Genomic DNA, 15,473 nt, shown 5'->3' with positions numbered 1-15,473 from the left:
TATCGTGAAAAGCAGTCACGCTGTGTTAATAAAGGCCCCTGGATCAGTTTAAGGACAGTATCGACAAGTTCAACATGGTACACACAGGCTTTTCACCAGAAAAGACAGGTGTGAAATTTTACCTCCTTCAGAAGAACCGCGTGTGTACTGCAAGTGTGCGTAAATACTACATGTTTGTGTTTGAATTGAACAGGCTTGTGTTTGCTGTTTACATCGAAGGTAGAATTGCTGGTTTGAAATGGTTGCAATTCAACGATGGGAATCCTTTGTTCGTTTACAAGCTCTGTTTAAAACGAGCTCGTTTCCAATTTCATAATTAGCAGCTGAGGGCCTCAGATACAGGGGTGTGATGCTAATGAGGTGTAATTGAAGGAATGATTAACAACTGGGAACACCTGCTGTAATTATGGAGCTCCCTTTAGAAACAGGTGTGCAGGAAAGCGCTCGCTCGCGTCTGCGTGCAACTTTGATGCTATGTTGCGCGCTGTGAATGATAACGCTGGAATATTTTCTTTAAAAAAAACAAAAAAAAACAGATTGTACTTTTATTATCCATTGCAGAATTCTTCAGTCTCTTCTTTTATACCTGCTGCATGACAGGTACAAGTATCTATAAAGAGATTAAGGCCGCTTGAGTGTCAAAACAAACCGTTTAACGCTGTCATTGTTGCCGTTCTCGTAAGCAAAACTGACACATCATGCCAACGACCTTATACTTTGTAATTAGTCATTTCATCTGTCATCTTTTTTCTTTTCTTTCAAATATTCATAAACATTCACCTACAAATGTGTTTTTTTAAGCCTTTTAATTCATAAAAGGACAGATAGACAAGGCATTTAAATTACAGTCCTTGGAGCAAATCATTTTCAATTTGTGCTGTCACATTTTAAAGGCATTAGTTATGCTCTGGCAGGAAGAGATCATGCCGTATCATCTCTGATTCGAAATTAATGCCATCTTGTATCCATACGGAAAGTTATTTCAAGTTAGGGGCTCTGTCAAGACTGTGAAGGATGGGGTGATTACGGAGTAAATTAACAATACTTTTAAATGAGCATTCACTTATCTTTTCAATTTAAACCTTGTTGAACAATTTCAGAGAGGGTAATGGTTACTCTTAAGGCACTGACCACGCAGGCCTTCCAACAACAATTAATCAGGCATACATGTTCTTCGTTAAATTAAGTAATTCATATATCACGTCTCAGTGCATGTACATGCTTTTTAATGATTAAATGAGCACCTTTCCCCCTGCAATCTCTCAAAGTTTGTAACTGAAATATACAATTGTGTCTCATTATATTGAATTTTGTAGTGCGCATAATTAAAATCTTTGCTTAATGATGCTTTTCTAAAATGAAGACAGATACGGCATATGAGCACATAATGACATTGTCTTAAATTTTATATTTTGTACAATGTAAAGCCCAAGAAATCAGAAGAAAACTATATGGCCTCTACAGCTTTCTAATTCTTGTGGGCTTTCATGGATACTGAACTGTTCCTCGTTCTCGTAATGAGAGGATACTGTAAGCGAACAGAATTGAGTGATTTTGCTGATGGGAAGAAATTATCTGTCAAAGCAGGGGTGTGGGGTATTGGTTAGGGAAAGGGGAACTGTCATGAAAAGGTTTCTGGCTTACATCCTAACAGAGGCGTGCTGGGACTTCCAGGAGTGTGGCACAAACCAAATTGTTTCAGGTATTATCTAGCCATATAAAGATAATAAAAGTGCTGTCAATTAAGCAGATACTATATATATCTGATGCCTGCATATAGACTGTACTGTAAGTGCCCACTCTGTTTAGTAAAGCAGGTACCTGGAGCATGCACAGTAGTTTGGGGCTATATATCTGCACTCAATGCAGGTAGAGAGCTGGTTGAGAGCTCATTTTAATCAGGTGGACAGCTACTCTTCTGCTAGTAAATGAGGTGGCATTCTCCTTTAATGGGGGCTCTGTAATAACACATCAATGCCACAAACGTATGTAAGTAGAGATTTCAAATACTCCATGGTAGTTTGACAAAGTTGACAGAAAAGCCTTTTGACAATCCCTAAGATTTAAAATACTCCTTGCTTTCCCCTTACTTCTCCCAGCCCTCTCATAAGACGTTTAACAGAATCATCTGATGGATTGTGGAGAGCCTCCTCCCCTTTCAGAAGGCTACTGTCTGCTGATGACCTTTTCAAACAAGATGATTTACACTGTGGTCAGAGCTTCTGCACTAATGTACATAAGAGATGACCAAGCAGACAGTGGGCAGGTGGTTTGGGGCCTCTGCTATAGTCTTCATTTCTCTCTCTGTCTGTCTGTATTTCTGTCTGTTTGTATGTCTGTCTCTCTCTGTCTCTCTTTCTCCCTCTTTCTCTGTCTATCTCTCTCTCTCTCTCTCTGACACACACACACACACACAGTTGAAAACCTAATGGTCTCGGTAATTGTACACCAAGGATGTGGAATTGTCTGAACCATATGCAGTATAGTTAATGAGTCTGTTAGAGCCTCCTGGTCTGGTACATAACCAATGTCAATAAAGGCAATTTCAGTTGAGTTTTACACGTACACAGTCCCCTCGAAGAATTCATAGATTTATCATCAATCTTGCGCCACCACAGTCATTATAAAGGGAAAGATTACCTTGGTCAACTAAGAACCGTAACTTCTGGATAGTCGCCAGGTTACCGCTCACTCTGTATATTCCGTCTGCTTCCAGACCTGATGACGGAAAGAAAGAATGTCAAGAGTGAGATCATCAACACAGACTGAATACCCACCTGCAGCATGGCTTCCTTAGCCAAAACTGACCTCTTCAGATATTTCCAGAACGATTTGATGTATATCTGCCAGTTATTTGACTACTGGTGCCCTTCTGTGTCTATGTTGGTCTCATCTAGCCTTACTGTATGCGCTACTCTTTAAGCTGCTCTGTGAAAAGATTTATGATAAATGAATGCATGTGAGTAAAAATGGGTAGATGTTCATTTACATGAGACCTACTCAATTGCTGCAATGGTCTAATCTCAAAATAAAGTCTTGAGAATTACATCTGAAAGGTGAGGTAAACTACAACTATATTGTGCTTAATGTATTTACATTGTTGTCACATTTGTGCATCACTTATTTTGCCTATTGCAGATGATGCAATGATGCACAAAATGATGCACAAAATATAACAACAATTCTATATCAAATAAAGTACTATATCTGTGTATCATAATGTATTTAGGCTGTAGTTAGATAGCCCCCGATGCCTACAGGCCTGTTGATACAATACAGCAGTCAGTCCTCTGACAGTATAACACACTGTATCCTTTGTAGAACTTTCATCTGCATCATTCCTCTGCTTAGACTTTGTATGCTGACACTCGGGCTGACTCCGTGGCTGGAAAGGTGGATCCATCTTGGATCTATTTTAATGTGAAGGAAATCAAAGACTTTCAGAGGAATGCTCCGATTATAGTGTTCCATCAGATTTTTGGACCCAAGAACGTTGAGACAACCCAGCCAAACCAGAGCTGGATCCGAAGCCCTTCATTACTTTGAAAATTAAACGTGTCTCCAGGAAGTAAAACAATGACTGTTTGGCCTTGTCGATTCTATGAGGATATTAATCACCTGTTGTGGCTTAATAACAATCTTGAGCACTGACAACAAAAATTACCCATATATATTAAAGTCAAAGCGATCCTATATCCTACATAGAGAGGGAGAGAGAGAAAATGAGAGAGAGTGAGCATGGCATGGGTTTAAAGGAGAAATGGTCCAGTTGTTAAGAACCTTCTCATCACCATGGGATCACTGAGACCTTCCCCAGTCTTACTAAAATACTTTCAAGTGCCTTTAAAAAATCACAAGATATGAAATTCTCTTTTTTTGGGGGGGGGGGGAGTGTCATTCTACATGATAGATCATGCTGCTATTTGTGTGACTGGAGATTACAGTACTATTTATAGCGCCTTTCCTTGTTTCGTGGCTGCGGAGCCATTTGATGTCCATCCAGCAATGATGAGGTGATTCTGATTACATTAACCACAAACCTCGGGATGGCTTATAGGACAGCTCTGATGGGGGAGAAAACATTTCAGGAAAAGAGTATATTTGACAGCTGATTTCACATGTACATAAATATAATTACAAGAGCTTTCCTGTTTTGTCAGTTTAAGAAACAAAAACATTTAATTTCTCATGCATTGCCTTTGAACTCTGGCGAAACGGGGATTAGCCACATGTGCGTTGGTTAATTATGCCGTTTACCTCAGGTATGTAGTTCTGAAATAAACATTATTCCCTCCTGTGTATTTCCACAAAAAAAGCTTGAATTCATTATGCATGCAGGATAGAGGCATCTGAGGAAGTGCATTTCCAAGATGATTGTGAATTCATTTACGCGACTCAATGTTTTGCTAATCAACAACCCCCCCCTTCTCAGCCCCAATCTTAAATTGTTGTCTGCTTTCTGGGGTCCCTCTAATCAACTGCTTAGGGTAGCCAGTGCTGACAGCATCAAGGGGAAGAGTGCAGAGTCCCTTTAAAAGAGTTTTCATGAACGGGGACGGATTTGCAAATGGCAGAAGGGCCATCGCTGAGTCGCAGAGCATAACGCGGCATGTAAAATGATGAGCTTCCGCGGAGCGGGGTGTTCAGATGCGCGGTGTCATTCTGTCAGAGTGGAATAAGATGCTATATGATGGCAGGGGTCTCTCGGTCTCTTAATCGCATTAATGCTCTGATGCCTGATCCATTTTGCGCGCCAGTGGACGTTTGATATTTACAGCAGTCGCCAGCACAAGTCCGGAACGCCGCAGTTGATTTGAAAAGTAACGAAACGATACAAGTTTTACTTTCAGCGCGTTCATTTGATGCGATCGTCACGGGCGAAGTTATACTTTTGAACTTTGAAACGTCTAGACATTTAACTTCCCCCCTCCCCACCCCCCAATGCTTTCGTTACAATGTAATCAAATCTCCGCAAATTTCCCCTCCACGTCAAAGTCGAAATGTCTTCAACGCGCCTCTGGAAATCCCAGGCCTGGCCCGTCTCGATGAATATGCAAACCCTGTCATTAACATCCTCTGCTATTCAGTCTGGGCACTCCTTTAACAAACTTAATATGGTAACAGCCTCACATGCTATGGAAGTGAGACTGTCATTTGCATATAGTTTCAACACAAGGGAGAATCAATTACAGCCTGTGCATTAAAGTTTTTTTGTCGTCAAATATGAATGTGAGCGTTTTTATCGTCGTAACAGTTGGTATTGGCAAACCTAGAAACATAGAGTCACCTTTATTTTTAAATGTAGGTTTATTTTCAACTTAATACCTATGGGTACTGTGAAGAACACCTGCTTTTTACCACCAAATAAAGGTGTGTGTGCTCTCCCAAAAAAAGTCTGATGAATTCCATGTTTGGGAAGACTGTCATTTTAAAACTCCTACTCTTTGAGCCTACGTTGGTTTTGTCTTCTGCAGATGGGTATTTCTGTAGTGCATGTACCAAAAGCAAGCCAAGTCTTGGAAACACTTAAACAGTTTGCAGGCAGACCTGTTTGTTTTGAGAAGAAGGAGAAAAAAAAGGCTTTAAGCTTTATTCCTTTAGGGGCATATATTTCAGGTCACAGTAATTTTAACCAAAGATAACTAATTGTTCAGCGCAAACACTCGACCAAAACCCACAAAAGGAATCCGTTACACAAACATATAATTCGTGCACATTTTTAGAGGGCTGTAAACAGACTGAAAGGGGATGCGAAATGGGATGGGAATCAAAGTGAACATTTTTTGCGATGAAAAAGCGCTTCGGCCTCGAAAAGGTCAGTCCCTTCGCCTGGCAAAGGAGTCGGAAAAGCCTGGGAAAACTGCTGATCGCACATGTACAGAGGGAATTTTTAAAGCCAACAACCTCAACTCTTTTTTAAACAGAGATCGGAACCTCGAACTGGGTCCTGTCAAACAAAAATATGTCAACAGCGGGGGTGAAAAAAGGAAAGAAAACATCTGCTGAGAGATTAAACTGGGAAAGATAAGACTTCATTAAGGATGGACCGGTGCCAAACAGGACCAGGTGACACGCCAGAACTCCTCTTTTTGGCCCAGTGCTACGGCTTCGGAAAGATGCTCCCATTGTTAAGGTGTACTTATTGTTTTCCTGTTTGGATCAGTGAACATATGAACCCCAGAGAAGGTCTTTGATTGTACGCACAAAGGATTTATGAATTGGCTTTCATCAGCTATCAGTGGGCCTCTGAATTCCAGCACACCTGAGCCAGCCAAAAACTTTCCCTTGGTTTAATTTCAAAACATGCTGATTTATGTCAAGCTCTAATTCGATGATTTATTAAAAATGAAATTAAATGTCAGCTTATAGGTAACAATTGGATTATCTGATAGTTTACTTTCTTATCCTGTTCATTCAAAATTAGAGGGTGCATTTCCAAAACTTATTTTCAGTACTGGAAAATGTGAAGCCTTCTTCTCACTGTACACAATTCAGAAATCCAGGCGAAAGCTCTTCCTAGGAATTACAGATTTCTTCTGAATCTATCAGTCAGATCATCTTAAAATAAATTCCCCTTCCAGAACATCCCAATTATGAGTCCACCCTATTTGTCATGTGAAGAGGAATAAAATGTTTTAGAAAAGGATTCCCCTCAAAGTAATAGCAATTCATCATTCTATTACTAGATGCCAGAAGGACCAGCAGAACATCAACAGATCTTTAAAAATATATATTATGATATAAAGTAATATAAAAAGAACAATTTTTTTTTTTTCCCCGAGAAACTGTATTAGTATAAACTAATAACATTTTCCTGTCTTTTGAGCATGCAATGCAGCTCATTACCTGTATAGTTTATTTCATACAGTCTGCTTAGCTTGTCTTTATCAAGGGTGTGAATAATTCTAAACAGCACTGAGTTCTTTTCTGGAGAGGTACAGAAAAGGCTCTATATTTCTACCCCTATCCCATCCCACAGCCCATTGCGACAGGTGTCATTCAAATGATGCTGCATCCAAAGCTCTGTCCCGCCCACAAATTGCTCACCAGGATCTGACAGGAAAGATCCAATGCAATGTTTCATAAATATAAAAGTCCCAATTTGATTTCCGAAACTCCAGCATGAAAATGTGCACTATGGTATTTAAATTACAGTTAGAAACTGCTGTTTAATTTGTTTACTTTGCTTGTCTTACCTGGTTCACCTGTAAATACAGCAAGCTATTTCCCCTTGTTTTTAAAATATCATGTTTTAGCAGCATGCCTGTAAGTTCAGTTTAAAATTGTTTACCCACACATTAATATTTTAGATGTTATTCCACATATTCTAAACATTTCTTCATGTTTGTACCAACCTCTTTTTTCAACTGCCTGTACACACTTCTCTACGAAGCTGGGGATCGTAGTTCCCTCCCTTGCACAAAGTGTCAGCAGGTGACATCCAAACACACGGTCTGTGAAAGAGAATGCGCTTTTATGTTCTTTTCACTTTAGTTCGGTTAACACAAATTTAGAATGAAAGAATAAATTACAAAATGGTCGTCATCATTTCTGTATTGTTATGGGACATTGTATAAACATTCAGAACACATTTTGTGATCCACTGCATTCGAATTTACCCAAAGGCTCATTTTCAATAGTAGTCCCTGACTTCCTGGGTAGGTGAAATAATGTCTACATTAAATCAATCTCTCAAACACACACCCACACACACACATGCGCACACACACACATGCACATGCACACACACAATTATACCATTTTGTAACCACGACACAATTTAAGCTCAAATACTAGAAATAAATGGTGTGAATCTAATATTTTTCTACAGTTTTTTTTTAATTTTTTTTTTTAACTAATATGCAGCCAAAACGTACTTAACCACACTAACTATGCTCTCCCTGACAAGGTCATGCAATGTGAATGACCTCAATGTAACCACAGAGGTCAGTCTTTGAGTGCAGTCTCGGCTTTGCCAGGTCTTTCATAGCAATCGATATTCACATATGGGTTAGATGTTTCCCTCAGGCCAAAACGGTTCATCCCTGCTCCATGTTTCTCTGCTGTCTCTTTGAAAGGTTTCTTTTGACAGTTTGTCCTCCAGCAGGTTTGTCACATCAATTCGCAGATACTGAATGGGAAGTTAAAGGCACAGTCGTGCTCGTTGGCTTGTCCATGCAAAAAATAAAAATACATTTTAAAAGGCCTGAGGTAAATTAGATATAAATCAGGCTGACTAGGAAAATGATGAGCAAGTAAGTACTGATATTATTTTTGGTTTTGCAAATCTTTAACAGCCCTGTTCATTGGAAGGAAACTATTACAGCTGAGCCACTTGGGACTCTTCGGAGGGATAATTCCCGACTCCCACTGTTTTGTTTTTCCCCCACGATCTTCACATTGCAACTCAGAGTCCCAAGTCACACACTGTTTACTCCCTAATAATAACATCTAATGATGAATCACAGGCTTGCTGTTTTATTCCTAACATTTTTCCCATAGACCTCCAGCCTCCTTCTGTAAGTGTCACAGTGCTAAACAAAAGAACACATTCTTTTGCCATATTTGTACGCATTTAATTTTTTTCCCCCTCCCTCTCTCTCTCAGCTGTTATCAATTCAAACTCAGTGAAAACTCCCACACTCCGTTTGAACAGTCGTTTGTAATACCTCAGGGCATCTGTGGACATTCTGTGTTGTGCCACAGACGCGGGGCTAACGTGATAAGCTGCAACAGTAAGTCAGCATCACGCTGGCAGTACAAACATCGGACAAAGATGGTCAATATTAGGGAATGGGAAATTGAAAAGGCCATTTTAGAGCAGGGGCTTATGTTCTACATCTAGGCCCTCACTGCTTTTCCAGGGAAGCACATAATGCCACGTTATATCTGGAGGATTAAAGCAACGCACAAATAAATAAATTATTCAAGACTCCTTTCCCCACAACATAATTGAAATTATTACTGTAAAAAGAAAAATAAATAATAACGACAATAGTCACTCACTTTGATCCTGTGTATAGCCTGAGTAACATTTAAAGGTTAATTTAAGATACGGTCAAACTCATAGCCTGTACTTTTATATTCCAGAAAGGGATAACATTCTTTAATATTTGAGGCCTCACTTTATACTGCTTCCAATAAAAAAGATACCTTGAGTTCTGTAGATACCATGACTTCTGGTGTTACACAAATACACACAGAATATGAAATAAAGCACTACTATGAAATGTGCACAGCACATGAACGTCTGCTACAGTGATGAAAAGTTTTTTTTTCTTTTTTTTTTCTGGGCATTAGTTTCTCATAGAAGCACCTGTGCCAGGGCGGAAGTCTCTGTGATTGTGAATATAAACTTGGGTCACCGAAACTGACAAAGAAAAAAAAAGGCAAGCTGTGGCTAGCATTTGAGATGTCTCAAATACAACTGGTGAGGCACCAGGGAAAAGAAACACGCTGCATTGGGCATTATAACATCAGGGAGGTTGCCAAAGTTACCATGGTAAAATATTACATGCACAGTGCATATTACATGCATAGTGCATTTCCTGCTATTGTCTTTTCCAACAATGCTCTTTGTGCTTGCTTCCACCCACCATGCTCCTCACTGGAAGGCAACAGGTTGCTATGGAGGCATATCGCCTCTGATGTCACACCAATTTGCTTTTTACAGCTGGTACTCATTATTGATGGCCAACTTGACGGATATGGTCATAATATTAATGTAAGACTGAAAGATAACGATGGAATCACTGCAGCCGTTGTTTTAAAGCTGACGTTTATTTGGCTTGTCTTGGACAGCTGTGCAAAAATGGAATTTGATGGCAGCCGTAAATTAAGCAGGTCTGATAGAACGTATACACTGTCAATCTGTCATCTAGCTTTCAGGTTGAATCTCTCCTCCGTAGTAAGCACTGAGGTAATCAGGTTTGGTTGGGTGGAAGTAACATGTTTACAAACATGTCAGCTATCACTGGGCTAATAATTTGAACTACAATTAAATTATCTGTACTCCAGCACCTTGTATTTGAAACAAAACAGTGAATGTGAGGTTAAAGTGTGTCAGATCTAATTTGAGAGTATTGACATCCGTGTAAGAATTAGAGCCCTTTTACAGAACCCCTCATTTTAGGGGACCAAAAGTAACTGTATTTCACTGAAAAAGTGAGCTTCGGCACACAGATACGACACTCTTACAAGCAAGCAGTTGTGTTTCCTAGGTACCATTCAGTGTTATGGTCATCGTGATCATACACAAAGGTGACTAAAGTGACTCAATTGCACGTCGGTGTCAACTGAGCAATGAATTTAAGCACAAATTAAATTTATTTGATTCTGAAACATCATCATGAGTTTGGCAGTCTTTGAAATTAATGGAAATGAATCAATTGTATTTAATGGTGAAACAAGAATGCAGTCAGTCCTTCTCATAGCTAAGGACAAAGCAACAGTCAGATTTGAAATGGCCCTTGCTCTACAGCAGTGCTCCACTGTAGGTTCTCAGAGTGAGGAACCAGGGGACTTGACCTGCTCACCTTTGATGATGCCTTTCTCCTGCAAAGTTTTCATGGAGGGCCTCCTGGAGATGAACTTTTTCAGCCGGTTCTTCACCCCGTTTTTGTCCGCAGTGTCTGACGCGCTGTAGTTCAGCTTGAAAACTGGGGCAGGCGAGAAACCAAGAATCACCTCGAGGCATTTTGGAATGATGGCAGCATAAATCAGCAATGAAATTCACATATCAGAAGCTCTTGAACTCTTAAACTGTTCTTAAACTATATCACCGCGTATGAAATGCAGTTCACCCCAACTGTAATAAAAGCAGTACTCCAAAATATTTATCTGTAATTAGTTTTCAGCAAGGTATAAGATGGATAATTTTGTTAAGCATTATTTTGAGCAGCATAACAATAACCACAGACGCATGAATCAAAAGCAGGTGCACCGGACAACTTCACCCCTCAAATTGAAACAAAGAAGAAGGAAGTGTAAAAATTGCTGCTGAATGGATTGTGACAATACTATCATGATGAAACCTTTCCTAATTACTTCTATTGTGTAGTTATAACCACAACAATCCACTACAGCAGCAACCACACACAGAAGTAATTGGCTGACAAAGAAGAGGCAGCATCCAAATTGTTTCTTGCACACTTGTCCATGGAGGGTTAATGTTAAGTTCTGGCATGTGAGCATTTCAAAATCTTCAACTACCACCCCCCCCCCCCACCCCCCACCCCCAACACTAAAGGATAGATCCCACCACCAAGTGTTTTTTTTTGTTTTTTTTTAACTTGCCTGAGGACACAAGATTTTTTGCAAGCAAATTAAAGCAAATTCATTTCAGAGAAACACACCAAAATCAATACCTTCAAATACGCTTTGAACTTTGAACTAGCGCTTCTGACATTCAGGCGAGTATGAAACGTACATATACAATTTGGACCATCAACAAAATACATTTTAAAACATTTGTTTTGGGGAGGGGGGGAAATGGCATGTATTTTGTCCATATCATTCATTTGATGCCTGGGATTGTCCCCAGATCCAAGGGTCTTACATTGTGTCCACTGAGCTCTCATTACTGCTATTACAGATAATGATCTTTGTGCGCTACATGCACCCTGAGGCTGTTCATCACATCATTGTTTAGAAAGAAAAACTGGAGGTAGCACAGTTTGAATTGAGCCCATTCTTTTATACAAGATATAGATAAACTAATTTAACCAGCGTCTAGAATATTCAGACCACCAATCAGGCATTACATTTGTTCTGTGATACAGTGGTTAATGTGTTATGCATATGTCAAAGCTTAAAACTCCCAAACACATGACATGCAATAACTAATAGTAAAACAAATAATACACAATAATAAATTAACTAAATGCTTAATCTCATTGAACCATAAACCACATTGTGTTTGCATCTAGAATAATAATCTTCTAGATTTTACATGTTCAATAGTGGACACAATGCTTGTAATAATTTCTATTCAAGTGTTATTTAGTCTTTGTGGTCTATTCAGTATTCAACAGTGATCTGCAGTTTAAAAAAAATATATATATTGTGAAAACCTAACATAGATGTGTAAAATTGCATGTATGCACACTAAAGACTGCAAACTGTATCAGTGTGTGAGTGTTTTATGAAAGGTGGTTTATTGAATAAATAAGGGCAAAAAGGAATAGTCACAAAAAATAAGGACATGGTACTGTATCTCTTTTTCTCATTGCAATATTGTAACATTTAAAATGTTCTTTTTTCAGTGCAGTTACACATGCATTTTAGGATTTTTATTAGTAACATAATGCATTTAGCTACAGGGGAAAACAAGGCCATACCAAGTAGATATTTTATCATGGCTGTTAACTGTGTTCACATTTTAGCTCCAATTATATATGCACGTTAATTAAGTGTAAGCATTTAATTTAGCTTATTTAACATTTATGTATTTTTATGGAAATACCTTGTGGAGGCATCTCTTATATCTAACACAATACAATTGTTTCATAAGCCGCTTCAAAACTTGTTTCAGCAGTTAGGTTTAGTGAGGCACTACAGAGAATTCACGATCAGGCTGTGTTGGCCATGGAAGGGGCTGAGATGACAGTTCTTATGAAACTCATATATCTGATTCCCTTTAAAGCAGGGGCTGTAGACTTACACATTAAAATAAAATTATCCTTATATTTTAATTACTGTATTTTTCCCAGGGATGTTTGCACATAATTTCCTTTAAATGAATACAAAGTATTTCTTCCAATAACCTACCCCCCTCCACCTCTAACACACGTGCCCTCAATTTACAAAGCTACCATCCCAGGAGTTAAGCAATAATTAATTACCACCAGTGTACACTAGAGTGCTTTTAACATATGTAGGAAGTATTGGCTGTTTTTGAAGAGCTATCAATTAAAGGGCATCTGAACTGGACCGATGTGAATTGGCAGTGCAGATCAGGGGTAAAGCACTATCGACTGCTTTGCATCATGCGTATAGCAAAAGCAATTTATTTCAAATGCATTTGCTTGGCTGAAATATATTGAGGCATAGTCCTTAGTCTTGTCTTTTATGTTTAAATGTGTTCTCCTGTGAGATGTATGTATCACAGGAGTACAGAAATATATAATAGCCTAATAATTTTATGGCTTCTCTCATTCCTAGAAAAGACTTGATCTGCTTTTGATCTGCATTCATAAAACTGATTTAAATTTCTGCCGAACACATATGACACTGAATGCCCTGAACTGCCTTTTCCAATAAGAAATGCAGCAGCAGCAGTAACAACACAGCAAAGCACACAGCAAAGGATAACATTGAAAAGTGACACCACATATATGTGGGACTTAGTTTTCCTGAAGATTGTTACAGCCAATCACAACCACAGATGGATTGAATACTCATGGTTTCTTCTACCCTTTGTACCTGTCACTGTGTGCTTTTTATGCTGAAAGAAAACCACAACAACCTGTAAACACTACAGCCCTCCAGGACTTGAGTTGACACCCCGATCGAAAGGATAACGTCAACATTAATTGCTATTCCACTTAGCTTCTATTGCAGTATGCTTTGCTTTATAATTGAACAGTGTGTGAAAGGTAAAGTATTTCCACATGTGATTGGTCCAGAGAGAGCTTAAACAGAGCACTGGGGTCAGGCATCGCAATGTGTTGACTGGGTTTAATAGCTAGAATAAAAGGCATTCCCATGATTCTGAGAGGCGTTTGCGTTTGTTTTCATTGCGTGTAAACAGTAGGGAGACGTTTCCCACAGGACCGGGAATGACTGACCTCTGTAAGGGCTGCTTCTCCATATCACCATCAAAACATCAGTCGGGCTTCTTTGCTACTGAAGCCGTTCCAAACGAACAAGTAGAGGAATGTCGCTGACCTCACTGATAAGAACAGAACGCTCATGCTAGTGGTAATTTAAGGCGATCCTTATCAGGACTCCGCAGTAACTTACAAAACGCTTCCCACTAAACCAGAGGTGTAAAACTTCCTGCTGTCTGCCGCTCTATGTGACATCCTTTCAATCAGCAGCCAATTAAGGCCTTGTCATTTAGTGCCATTGTGGCGTAATGGTTAGTGATGAGGGCTTGCAACCCCAGGGCTGTCGGTATAATTCCCAGGTTGGGTACTAATGTTGTACCTATGAATTGCTTCAGGAAAACATCCAACTGTAGAGGAATGTAAGCTAAATTATTATTTACTATTACGGTGTGCAGATTCTTTAGCCAATCAATGACTCCAATGATTCACTGGTGGTGAAACATTGAAAATCAGCAGCCATTGTGGCTCTCCAGGATTGAATTCTGACACCCATGCTCTAAACTATTACAAGGTGCATTAACGTAGCTGAACACACATTTCGGCCTTTTTACATTTGGACTGCAGATAACAGGAGCGTCCATTTAGCGGAGCGTTGTTACGCGGCGGTGTTTGTGGATTGTTTTTGGTGATTATTTCTTTTTGAAAGGATTAATGAAACCGTACACATCTAAACATCTGATGTTGTGAATTGTGATTTGTGCTTTCGCAGCTTATTGTGCGTCCGCTAAAAGCATCAGAATCTGTCAAACATCTGGGGTCTCGCTCAGCTGTGCCATTTATGCAAAAAAAAACGCCATGTTTAGACGGAGTTTGTACAATTGTGTGTCAGATCATCTTGTGTTTGGAAGGACTGTAAACACAAAGCTTTCAGCTTTTCGTTTATAATTCAAAGGCTTTTAGTGATTTTGTCTGATTCTGGGAAGCTATGTTGATCTGACAGAAAGCATACTGTACAAGGTTGCTCAGATTTTTTTTCTTCCATTTTGCTAAGTTTTAAAGAAAACAAGTGTAAGAGATTTAAATAAACTATTTATGATTCCCTAGTCGAGCAATACAGTTGTACCTTAATTGTGGCAATGCTGTAAATATACAGTTGTTTAAGTTCAAATGTTATTAATGTAAGCCACTGTTCAGTCACTTAAGAATATGTTCTCATTAATTTACTCATTAATAAACTTAATTCCCTAGTGCTGTTGTACAGTCTTGCATATCTGTACCTATTACCTATCTTTGATTGACTGGGGTGTATGTTGGAAATTCTGATCACCTGTAATGAGCATTCATTCTGATCACCTGTAATGATTCATTCATGTAAGTCAGACTCTCTGACATCATAAGGTACTTTAACAATGCTTTTGGATTTGCTGAGTTTGTTGTATTTGAGGTTTTTGTTATTTTTTATTTATTTATTTATTTATTTATTTATTTTTTAATGCACCCATGACGTATTGAAAGACTGTGACCCCAGATGAGGGCACCTGTGCAATCTTCCACCTTACGTTTTATGTGTATCTATGTTGACTCAACAGGTGTGCCAACAGGTGTGCCACACTGCAACACCACAGTCAAGCTAAATCTAGTGTCATTACATCATGGCTACAGATGTGCTTAAATCACATGTGTTCTTTGAATGTTCTGGATTGC

At 39.1% G+C, this 15,473-nt stretch overlaps 1 protein-coding gene across 2 annotated transcripts in view; it reads right to left on the bottom strand.

Annotated features, from left to right (window-relative positions):
* Positions 1-15,473, bottom strand: part of arhgap15 (Rho GTPase activating protein 15) — a 120,018-nt gene that overhangs the window by 43,952 nt on the left and 60,593 nt on the right. For both annotated transcript variants that reach the window (XM_064326658.1, XM_064326659.1), the window contains 3 exons: positions 10,536-10,658; positions 7,356-7,454; positions 2,641-2,718 (listed from right to left, as the gene is read on the bottom strand). In XM_064326658.1, coding sequence (XP_064182728.1) covers positions 2,641-2,718; positions 7,356-7,454; positions 10,536-10,658 — 300 coding nt within the window. The remainder of the gene's footprint in view (positions 1-2,640; positions 2,719-7,355; positions 7,455-10,535; positions 10,659-15,473) is intronic.

Source organism: Anguilla rostrata, chromosome 3, assembly GCF_018555375.3.
Source record: "Anguilla rostrata isolate EN2019 chromosome 3, ASM1855537v3, whole genome shotgun sequence".
Lineage (NCBI taxonomy): Eukaryota > Metazoa > Chordata > Actinopteri > Anguilliformes > Anguillidae > Anguilla > Anguilla rostrata.
Note: the sequence above shows the minus strand (reverse complement) of the source record. Positions and strands in the feature narration are given on the sequence as shown.